Raw genomic sequence first — 12229 nt, 5'->3', positions numbered from 1 at the left:
AAGGATGCTGCACACAAGAACGTTGCGTCAGCAGAGGGGACATGTATGTACGTTATTCTGACTACAAACATTAGTATAGAAAAATTAAATGTGAAATACACATTTACTATGTAAAATATTGTATCATTATTACCATTCAAATGTTTTTTTTATAAGATAAACCAAAAAATTCAAACCAAATTATTGTGCCAGTAATAGTATGTATGTATATTGAAGTCATCATGTATGGGTGCCAATTCTAACAGCTTTTTATATTGTTCATGATAACTACTTATGTCATCCAACACAGTATATACTTTGCACTACTCTTTACTTATAAATTAAACTTCCATATTTGGAAAACAATTTGGCAAACATCATACTATTTTAGTTATCTCATTAACCATTGTCAGTCACGGTCAAATAATGGCATTCCAATAACTGGTATTCCGACAAATGACATCTTACCTGAAACTAAGATGGCTGTTGTACAGAAAGCAGCCCATGAACTATCGGAGTACAAAAGAGGTTTGAATCATTCTGCAAAAAAGCAGATACAAGCACAAACTCTAACTAATGGAATAAATTATACTTTATCAAAAAAATATTTGTTCAGTGATATCAAGCATTATGTCGGTGACGTTCCCTGACGTATCGAACGATTGTGCTCCAGATGCCATGATTCTACATGATAAAACAGAAACTTGGAAAAGCATGGAGGTCTACAACTTCTTCGTGTGTGGCTGGGTCAAGGAAATTGGTATCAAGACTCCGAGATAAAAGTAAATAATTTTTGCTTGGGTAAGGTTGCATTTCATAATTTAACTTTGCGTCTTCTGGCATGTTTGTTGCTGTTGCATGCACTGTTTACAAGTAGCGTGTTTTCCCCCTTCTTTATCAATCTAGATGTCAACATTGTGTATGTGTTGCGCTCTTCCACTCTTTTTAATTGCCTCTCGAGGAACTCTGAAGAAACGTTTGTCCATTTCGTGATTTGAATGATACGTACAGCCGAAAAACACAGCAGGCAGAGGGCATTTTTTCTTTGACAAAAACTAAATGGCCCCTAGTACCCATTGAGAACAGAACTAGCTGGACCACCACGCGTATTCATTGGGCGGGACATAATGTCATTAAAATCTAAGCAATAGCATGACCATTTATGGATGTTTGTTTGAGGACTGTCAGGAACTTTGTTCGCACATTTCACTTAAGGTGTTATTTATAATGAGAAGTGTGCGTACAAGTGTGCTCAGCAAGCTTTTACAAAAGAGGTACCCGGTGACATAAAGAAACTTCAAAACAACATATTGTATTTTTCTGTGTTGTGTCCTGTAATCCACACACAAAACACAAACATATGTTTTTGTTGTTCTTAAAACCTAAACTTTAGCCAGCGTGATTTAGTGTTTGGATTTGGAAGTTAAAACTGAGCGGTTTGTTTGGGTCACAATAAATGTGTGACATCTCAGAAATTTAAACTAAAAGTTATTCACTTATAGGTGCTGGTTTTGTTCAGTACAGTGCTCTTTCTATTTATGTGGTAAATCTCTTTGTGGTGACAGGGGCATGGTGTTGAAATTATGTCATTGTAGAATTTGCATAATTGGCTTTGCCGTCTATTTTTTTTCAAATGATTAAAATGTTATACATACATTTGAAAACAAATCATTGTGTTATTACTATCAACATATTTTTTTTATTGATACATTATTTTGTTTTGCTGTAATTTTCAATTGTTACTGCTTATTTGATTACTACAATGTAAAACAGACGGCGCTTTGTGTATCTCTGGTTTATGTACTGTACATTTTTTATTCTGAATGTTTGAATGTAATTTGGCAGATGTAAATAGTCCTTTAAAATGGAGGTGAAAAACTTCCAACTTCAGGTTATTGATATTTTCTGCAATTAAGTTGCTGTAAAACTAAGTACACAGAGGCAAGTACATTATTACATAGACAAAGTGCACATACTTGTAAGAATGATGTTAAATCAACAATACAGTGTGGAAATCAACAATACAGTTTGCTACTGGAAAAGGTTGGCTATTATGCTGTCAGCTTAATTTTGACATGATGGACGATCCCACTGACAGGCCAACAGAAATTAACATTGCAATCATTTTAAACTTGTACCAATGTTTAACAAATTACATTTTAAGAGAACAACATTGACATAAAACCGCACATGTGCTGTTTTTAAAACAAATAAAGCAGTCAATGTTTTGTGGAACAGGATTGGCAGAAGATGGCAGCACAAATAACTTGGAAGGTGAATGTTACACCAAATAGTCAAACATTTTTTTTTAAATGTTGCATAAACAAAATCTCTGGATGCATTTTTTATCTATCCCAGAAAACAGGATATTTGTAGTGAAAGCTTATTAAAGTCAAATGTTCACTGCCATCTTTTCAACATATTGTATCACAAGTTTCACATTCACAGCCTACAAGTACATTTCATCTACAACTGTACTTCATAGCTCAAGCAGATCCATTAAGTTTCTTATTGAATAAACCAAAAGGCAAAAACATTACATCTACTATACTTCAATCTTTTGTGAACAGAAGAAACTAGAATGTAAGTAAACGTCATGTTTCTCAGCCTTTCCATCAATGCCCACCCACCATCTCATTACCGTGCTATTCAGTTAAAGAACAGCTTTCTAGCTGCTCGTATTTCAAAAACACTGTATCGTGTTCTTCTGACAGCCAATTTTTCCAAGTCTCCTACTCACAATAGGCCACATCTGGTCTCAGGATTAGAAGAGCAAAACAAAGAACTGAGACTAGTTGGGGAGTTAGTCCGTAAGGAAGGTTTACCAATTGAGTCCCTCTGTGGAGGTTGGAAAAAAATAGCAACTAGTTGTTTGAGAAGTACTAATTTGATTTTGGAGTACAATGGTACCTCCACATTGTGTTTGTTAGCAATATTGGAGTAAAATAGTACCTCCACATCATGTTTTTTAGCAATGTGTTCCAAAAGGTCCAATGAAGACAGAATCATACAAAATAAATATCCTACAATGAATAAAACAATCAAAATCCAATTAATCTGTTCCAGACACCCAAAAATATTTAAAAAAAATTACATTTCTGTAGAGAATAATAATCGTGTAACATGCAGAAAACAATGTGAAATACATATAAACAATGAATTAAATGTGTTTTGGATAGCAAAGATAGTGATGAGCAGAGAGGATGGAGGAGAGAGGAGAGACACCGAGATCCAAGAGTCTTTATTGTTTTGTGAACATAACAGAAATTTCAATGAATTCAATTTCAATAAAAGGAAACTTTAAGCAACAAAAGCAACTTTAAAATGAGTACTTCATAAAAAACCTCCAAATAGTATATTTTCAATGGAAAAAAAAAATCATCATCAAAAAAAATAAAATAAAATCATAAGCAGAGACAGAAGAAATTGCGCAAGCAGTGCCAGTAACCAGTAGCAGTGTGAATGATGAGCTAGAGCAGCATTAAACAATTGGCCAAATATTATGTGTCTAAAGTGCACATACTGTGAGTTATTTCTAAATAAATGCATGCTGGCAACTGAACTCTCTTTGGTCCCATTGTGGATTATTTTGCGTTCAGACTCAGTAAAAAAAGCACAGACACTGTCTGAAAGCCTGTGTGCCTAACGCTCAGTTACGCAGCGCGCTTGAACACCTCATCACGGGAACAGTTCAGGGAGCACAGTGCTTGTTGCATCCTACTTCGTCATGAATTAAGGAGACAAATATGGAGTTGTTGATTGTTTTGTGTGCGTTCTATGAATGCATGTATTAACAATGATTCCCTGCTTGAAAGATGTCTATAGTGTCCAAAATCTCAATTAACCACAATCAATTCCTCACACAGACTGAGTTAACAACATGTGAATTCTTTGTTTGAACACTTCAACACTTCATTACAATAAATGATTCGCACTAATCAGGTTTTTTACCTCTAACATTCGGCCATACAGTACTTAAAAATGAAGACAACCTTGCGGAAAAATCCTATTAAAAGTGAATGCTGAAAAACCTTTGTATATATCCTCCTGAGAACCAGTGTCCTCTGCAATGAACATTTTGGAAAAACAAAGAGCTATTATGCAAATCACAGAGATGTCCTCTGCAGAGGACGCCTGCTCTAATGAGGATATAGTAGGGATGTGACAAGCAAGATCTCTCGAGAATAAAATTTGACGATAGTTATTGTTTAAAGACTAGAAATGCCGCGGTTACAACACAGTTAGAAGTTGTTGTTTTTTAAATACAAACCCCGTTTCCATATAAGTTGGGAAATTGTGTTAGATATAAATATAAACGGAATACAATGATTTGCAAATCATTTTCAACCCATATTTAGTTAAATATGCTACAAAGACAACATATTTGATGTTCAAACTGATACATTTTTTTTTTTTTGCAAATAATCATTAACTAGAATTTGATGCCAGCAACACGTTACAAATAATTTGGGGAAAGGTGGCAATAAATACTGATAAAGTTGAGGAATGCTCATCAAACACTTATATGGAACATCCCACAGGTGTGCAGGCTATTTGGGAACAATTGGGTGCCATGTTTGGGTATAAAAGCAGCTTCCATGAAATGCTAAGTAATTCACAAACAAGGATGTGGTGAGGGTCACCAATTTGTAAGCAAATTGTTGAACAGTTTTACAACAATATTTCTCAACAAGCTATTGCAAGGAATTTAGGGATTTTACCATCTATAGTCTGTAAAATCATCAAAAAGTTCAGAGAATCTGGAGAAATGACTGAACGCAAGCGATGATATTACGGACTTTTGATCCCTCAGGCGCTACTGCATCAAAAAAACGACATCAGTGTGTGAAGGATATCACCAGATGGGCTCAGGAACACTTCATAAAACCACTGTCAGTAACTACAGTTGGTGGCTAAATCTGTAAGTGCAAGTTAAAACTCTACGTTGCAAAGCCAAACCCATTTATCAACAATATCTTGAAACCCCGCCGGCTTGGCTGGGCCAGAGCTCACCTAAGATGGACTGATGCAAAGTGGAAAGGTGTGGTCTGATTAGTCCACATTTCAAATTATATGGAAACAGAGGACGTGGTGTCCTCCAGAACAAAGAGGAAAATAACCGATCGGATTGTTATAGGCGCAAAGTTCAGAAGCCAGCATCTGTGATGGTATGGGGGTGTATTAGTGCCCAAGGCATGGATAACTTACACATCTGTGAAGGCACCATTAATGCTGAAAGGTCCATACAGGTTTTGGAGCAACATATGTTGTCATCCAAGCAACGTTATCATGGACGCTCCTGCTTATTTCAGCAAGACGAGTGTTACAACAGCATGGCTTTGTAAAATAAGTGTGCGGGTACTTTCCTGGCCCGCCTGCAGTCCAGACCTGTCTCCCATCGAAAATGTGTGGCGCATTATAAAGCGTAAAATATGACAGCGGAGACCCTGGACTGTTGAACGACTTAAGCTCTAACTAAAAAAAGAATGGGAAAGAATTCCACTTTCAAAGCTTCAACAATTAGTTTCCTCAGTTCCCAAACGTTTATTGGGTGTTGTTAAAAGAAAAGGTGATGTAACACAGTGGTGAACATGCCCTTTCTCAACTACTTTGGCACGTGTTGCAGCCATGAAATTCTAAGTTAATTATTATTTACAAAAAAAAAAATAAAGTTTGAGTTTGAACATAAAATATCTTGTCTTCGTAGTGCTTTCAATTGAATATGGGTAAGAAATGATTTGCAAATCATTGTATTCCGTTTATATTTACATTAACACAATTTCCCAACTCATATGGAAACGGGGTTTGTAGTTAGTATTCGAAAAAGCAATGCCAACCTTGGAACCGCACATTAAATGCTTTGTGCACATGTGGCAATATCTTTTAAACTGGGAGCTAGCAAACAGTGCCAGGCGGCCATGGCTGAGGAAATTTCTGTCCTTTGTTTGAAATTCATAGCCAACATGGCGTGTGTATGTCCAAGTAGGCCAAAAAGTTTATCATGGATGCAAAAACAGAAAAGCAACCCTTGCTTCCTACCAGCTGCAAGACACCACTCCAGCATAAAACAGAGGTGAAACAGTTAATAATTGAAACACTTGACAGACCACTTAAAGACCCTACAAAGCTCCTAAAAAGACAGGTATTTGTATTTACTTTTATTTTAACTTTCATAATTTGTGATTTTATTTTTTCCTTGTGGAAACAAGTTTTGTCACTAAGCCTGAATCAAAAAAAATATGTATATTTTTTACCATTTCATAGTAATTTACTTAAAGGAGTCCTAATTTGCAAAACCGACCGATTGTAGCTGAGATAGGCACCAGCGCCCCCCGCGACCCCAAAGGGAATAAGCGGTAGAAAATGGATGGATGGATGTCCTGTGAATGATTGTACCGAGTAGTACCTTTGCATCCCTACTGTTTTTTACTGTGGTATCTTGTAATAGACATTTCCACCATGTTTGATCGTGGTAATACTGTATATGCTAACAGCTGACAACTATCATTTTGTTCACACATATGATTATTGTTCAGAGTAGACTTAGACAAGCTTAGAAACTAGAGGTGCACCAGTAAAGGGAACCCAAGCTGCGGTCCGTTTTAGGACGACGGTTTTGCTTCTTTTACAGTACGTTTGAGTGGGAGATCAAGTTAACATTTATTAAAAAAACTCTCTCAAATGGTAAATTATTATTTGTAATCTTTGATTACTTGTATACATCAGTGCTTCTTACGAGTGCTTTGGCAAATGGAAAACATTGACCCAGATTGTGGAGTTTAAAAATCGCAAAATTCTGTATCTTATGCTTAATAAAAACACATTAAAGTGCAGTTGTAGTTTGAGGCACTGTAAAATAATGTGTGACAGCACATAAAACATGTTTAATAATTTTTTTCAGGAACAAAACGTTTTTATCTACAAACTCAAAAATGGTTTTAACCAAAAGTGTTGTATTAAAACGAGTTGAATTATAGCAAATACAAAAACAACAAAACAAACAAAAGGTCTGATTAAAAAATATTTACATACACAGTGTCTTTTTCTGAATAAACTAGTAGATGTGTTTATTCTCCCAGTCGAAACCAATATAGTAGTTCAGTCACAAACATATTGTGTGCCTGCCTGCGGACTGCATTCAGGGCAAGATTACTGTGCACCACAACTTCAACTCAAGAAGTTGCTGCTTCTTTGTTGTCTTTCAACTTTTATGCTAGTGTTGGCCATATTTCTTTATTTTCTTCTGGGCTGCACTTCCAGGTGTGTATGGGGGAAGAGGCACAAGGCTGATTTGACATTAATTACGTCGTGATGAGCCTGACTTTTGCGACAGTGGACAGGAATGGTCACGCACACGGACAGACACAAACACCGATACACAGGATCATGGTCAATACAGGTGGATTGTTCCGTGCAGGATTATACAATTGCCGCAACGTTTGAAGAAGTGAAGTGAATTATTTGTATAGCGCTTTTTCTCTAGTGACTCAAAGCGCTTTACATAGTGAAGAGTGATGGGGTGAATGATTACTATATATGATAACCATAAAACAGGTTCACGCAACATTTCCAATCTCAGATTTGTAAACATGTAATTCGTAGCAACTTCATCTAGAGTGAGATGGGTCACCAGGAAATAATGTATATTTAATTTTGGCATGAAAACACATTTCTATCACTTGTCAAAATGTATTTCTGTATACTCATTGCATGGTATTTTGTACTTGCAGATGCTAACAACGAAGGTGCAGCTGAGGCGATCGAGAACATGGCAGATGCTGTAACACATGCCAGGTTTGTCGGTACAGACCCTGGCAGCGATGAAGTGGTCCTTATGAAAATTCTACAGGTATTTCACATTTTTTGGAGTATGTTCATTCCTATGTAACTTAAATGGCTATTTAGTGCCATAAACATGTTTTTTTTATGTTCTCTCAGGTCTTGAGGACACTGCTGCTGACCCCAGTTGGAGCCCATCTGACCAATGAATCTGTTTGTGAGATCATGCAGTCCTGCTTCCGTATCTGCTTTGAGATGCGATTAAGCGGTTCGTAACCTATATTTTATGATTTTCTATTCATAGACATTTCTGTTTTTACATTGAGCTTGCAAGTACTCAGGTACTTTTATTTTTGTGCGTAAATCTTTATGTTGTCTTTTTTTGCTGAAGTTGTTGTATATACTGTAATCTTGCAAATGGTAATTGTGATTTTGTTTTATATATATATATATATGTATGTATGTGTATATATATATATATATGTGTGTATATATATATATATACACATATATATATATACATATATGTATATGTATGTATGTGTATATATATATATGTGTATATATTTATATATATACATATATGTATGTATGTGTATCTATATATGTGTATATATTTATATATATGTATATATAAGTGTATATATTTATATATATATGTGTGTATATATTCATATATATATGTATGTATATATATATATATGTATATATTTATATATATATCCATCCATCCATCCATCCATTTTCTACCGCTTATTCCCTTTCGGGGTAACGGGGGGCGCTGGCGCCTATCTCAGCTACAATCGGGCAGAAGGCGGGGTACACCCTGGACAAATCGCCAGCTCATCGCAGGGCCAACACAGATAGACAGACAACATTCACACTCACATTCACACACTAGGCCCAATTTAGTGTTGCCAATCAACCTATCCCCAAGTGCATGTCTTTGGAAGTGGGAGGAAGCCGGAGTACCCGGAGGGAACCCTCGCATTCACGGGGAGAACATGCAAACTCCACACAGAAAGAACCTGAGCCTGGATTTGAGCCCAGGACTGCAGGACCTTAGTATTGTGAGGCAGACGCACCTCAAATTTAGTCGTGCGCCATTTGCGTTCCAGCTTTCTACATAATAATTTCTGAGCTCTAGTTTCTTCTGTAAACCACGGGGTGCGCTTTTTTGGAGCCTTTTTTAACTTTAGCGGTGCTATGTTATCAATGGTTTCGCGCAGGGCGTCGTTAAAGTTGTTAGTGAGGTTATCAATAGAGCCCACATACTTTGGGAATGGTGCCATTACCGAGGGCAGTAGGTCAGCAAGAGTTGTCGTTGTGGCAGCATTAATGTTGCGGCTGCTATAGCAGTTATTATTATTATTAGTTTGACGAACATGCGTCTGAACCTCGAATTTTATAAGGTAATGATCGGACAATACTTTAGTATACGGGAGTATCGTAACTTTGGAAACGGTGATGCCCCTGACAAGCACTAGGTCTATCGTATTACCGTTGCGATGCGTGGGTTCATTTATTATTTGTGTGAGACCACAGCTATCAATTACAGTCTGGAGCGCTACGCACGGTGGGTCCGATGGGGTATTCATATGGATATTAAAGTCCGCCATTATGATTATATTATCGGCGTGTGTCACTAGATCAGCAACAAACTCTGAGAATTCATTGATAAAGTCCGAATAGGGCCCTGGGGGGCGGTAGATAACAGACAGGTGTAGAGGCAGCGGTGTGACAGACCTCATAGTAAGCACCTCAAACGATTTATATTTATTATTTATGTTAGGACTAAGGTTAAAGTTTTCGTTGTATATTAGTGCGACCCCCCCACCCCTTTTAAGCGGACGGGCAATATGCGCATGTGTAAAGTTAGGAGGACATGCCTCATTTAGCGCAAAAAAGTCGTTTGGTTTAAGCCAGGTTTCGCTGAGACCGATGACGTTAAGATTGTTGTCTCTGATAATATCATTAACTAATAACGTTTTGGGAGACAATGATCTTATGTTTAAAAAGCCTATATTATAGGTAGTGGGCTGTTTCAGGGAATTTTTGATCAAATTATCCGTAGTAGCAATATTAATAATGTTGTGTTTATTATGCCCAGTGCATTCAGTATAATTACGACCATATCTAGGAATAGATACGACAGGAATTTTCCGATTGTTTGATTGTCTCTTTAATAAACTGCACGCATCAAGGTTAGCCACCTCAGTAACGGGGATTTCCCGATTGTTTGTTTGTTGCTTTGATAAACTGCACGCATCATGGTTAGCCACCTCAGTAACGGGGATTTTCTGATTGTTTGATTGTTGCTTTGATAAACTGCACGCATCATGGTTAGCCACCTCAGTAACGGGGATTTTCCGATTGTTTGTTTGTTGCTTTGATAAACTGCACGCATCATAGTTAGCCACCTCAGTAAAACACATGTCCAACTCTGAAACACTCAAAGCAGAAAAAACTCGTTCTAATTTAACTGACTCCTTACCCAGACCAGTAGTCTCGCATTTTCCATCTAAATCCGTCTTCGGTATGGAGGGAAGTGGTGTTCTGTGGTGATTAGCCTTCTGCTTTGTTTTTAGCCCCGCTCGACATCCGCGTTTCCGATCACACCGCTGGCGTCTGCTCCGTATACGGCCCCCGCTGCTACTAGACTCCCCTGCTTCACAGGCCGCTGGATGTAGCCGCCGACGTATTCCCATGCTAGTTAGCATGTTTAGCACGCCCGCGTCTATCAGTCCAAAACGGCCCGATGTGTCCACATCCAGAAGTGTCTGCCGGTCGTACGTGATCACGGAGTGACCACGATGTGAGCCAGCCATAAAGTTTGTAGAATTGTCCGGTATTTCTGCCAAATGTTCCATCTTTAGCAGGAGCTCCGCAATTTTGCAGCCCGTCTATATATATGTATATGTATATATAAATATGTATGTATGTATGTGTATATATACTGTATGTATGTATATATATATGTACGTATGTGTGTATATATATATATATGTATATATATATATATATATATATATATATATGTATGTATATGTATATATATATATATATATATATATATATATATATATATATATATTAGGGCTGGGCAACGATTACAATTTTAATCGAAGTTAATCGCACTAGTTCTCCGATTAATCGCGATTAACTGCATTGTATACGCAAAACCCAATAATGAATTCAAAAATACTGTTCAGTGCACATTTATTGGAATATTCTCCCACATGAACAAAAGCGCCAAAACATTTGTTGTACAAACACAATTTAAATCAGTACTTGTTAAACAGTAGCAGTTAAATAGCATATTTTATGAAAAGCAACTCAAAAAATGTATATACAAACATTCAAGCTTATTGCCACTGCCAGGGTATTTAAGTTATCCTGTTTGTTATGGAAAATAAATATAATCTACATACAAATCTCTGAGCCACAATCATAACATCCGAACAGGCAATTTCTGAGGTTACAGCAGAAACATTTTTTTATCAGGGATCTTATGTTTAAAAAAACTATATTATAGGTAGTGGGCTGTTTTAGGGAATTTTTGATCAAATTATCCGTAGTAGCAATATTAATAATGTTGTGTTTATTATGCATAGTGCACTTAAAATAATTACGACCATATCTAGGAATTGATATGACTGGAATTTTCCGATTGTTTGCTTGGTGCTTTGATAAACTGAACGCATCATATACATAGTACTATATTGTGATGTTATAAGCCAGGGAATAAAAGAACTACCCTACCCAGCATGCAACAGGAGTGACGAGCATGCGCGGTAGCCCGGTATAGGTTGTGTCGCCATGACGGCATATATTTGTTGTGATATGCACGCTCTGAAAGCAAACGTTAAGAACTCAGCCAACACGCTTCGTCTGCATTATTCATAAATAAACAGACAACACATATACTCCGCTGCTTCACAGGCCGCTAGATGTAGCCGGCGAAGTATTCCCATGCTAGCTAGCCGGTCTACCAAGCACGCGTTTTTCAGTTCAAAACGGCCCGATCTATCCACATCCAGAAGTGTCTGGCGGTCGTAAGTGATCACAGAGTGTCCACACTGTAAGCCAGCCATGACATTTGCAGAATTGTCCGGTATTTTTGCCAAATGTTCCATCTTTACCAAGAGCCCCTCGGCGCCGCCATCTTGTTAAGAAAAGGTGTTAACAAAATAAAAGCACGTAAACAACATACGCAAATGTGCGATAAAATAATTGTCGGCGTTAATAGATTGATGAGTTAACGCGTAATTAACGCATTAACTTGTCCACCCCTAATATATATATATATGTGTGTATGTATATACATATATATATTTGTGTGTATATATATATATATATATATATATATATATATATATATATATGTATATGTATATACATATATTTATATATGTATGTATGTTTGTGTATATATATATGTATGTGTTTGTGTGTGTACATATATGTATAT

General features: G+C 36.9%; 1 protein-coding gene across 2 annotated transcripts in view; it reads left to right on the top strand.

The window, feature by feature from the left end:
* The window catches only part of gbf1 (golgi brefeldin A resistant guanine nucleotide exchange factor 1), a 229607-nt gene that overhangs the window by 126041 nt on the left and 91337 nt on the right, over nt 1-12229 (top strand). For both annotated transcript variants that reach the window (XM_061911029.1, XM_061911028.1), the window contains exons 5-6: nt 7710-7828; nt 7918-8026. In XM_061911029.1, the coding sequence (XP_061767013.1) occupies nt 7710-7828; nt 7918-8026 (228 nt within the window). The remainder of the gene's footprint in view (nt 1-7709; nt 7829-7917; nt 8027-12229) is intronic.

This window comes from Nerophis ophidion, linkage group LG09, assembly GCF_033978795.1.
Source record: "Nerophis ophidion isolate RoL-2023_Sa linkage group LG09, RoL_Noph_v1.0, whole genome shotgun sequence".
Taxonomy (NCBI): domain Eukaryota; kingdom Metazoa; phylum Chordata; class Actinopteri; order Syngnathiformes; family Syngnathidae; genus Nerophis; species Nerophis ophidion.
Note: the sequence above shows the minus strand (reverse complement) of the source record. Positions and strands in the feature narration are given on the sequence as shown.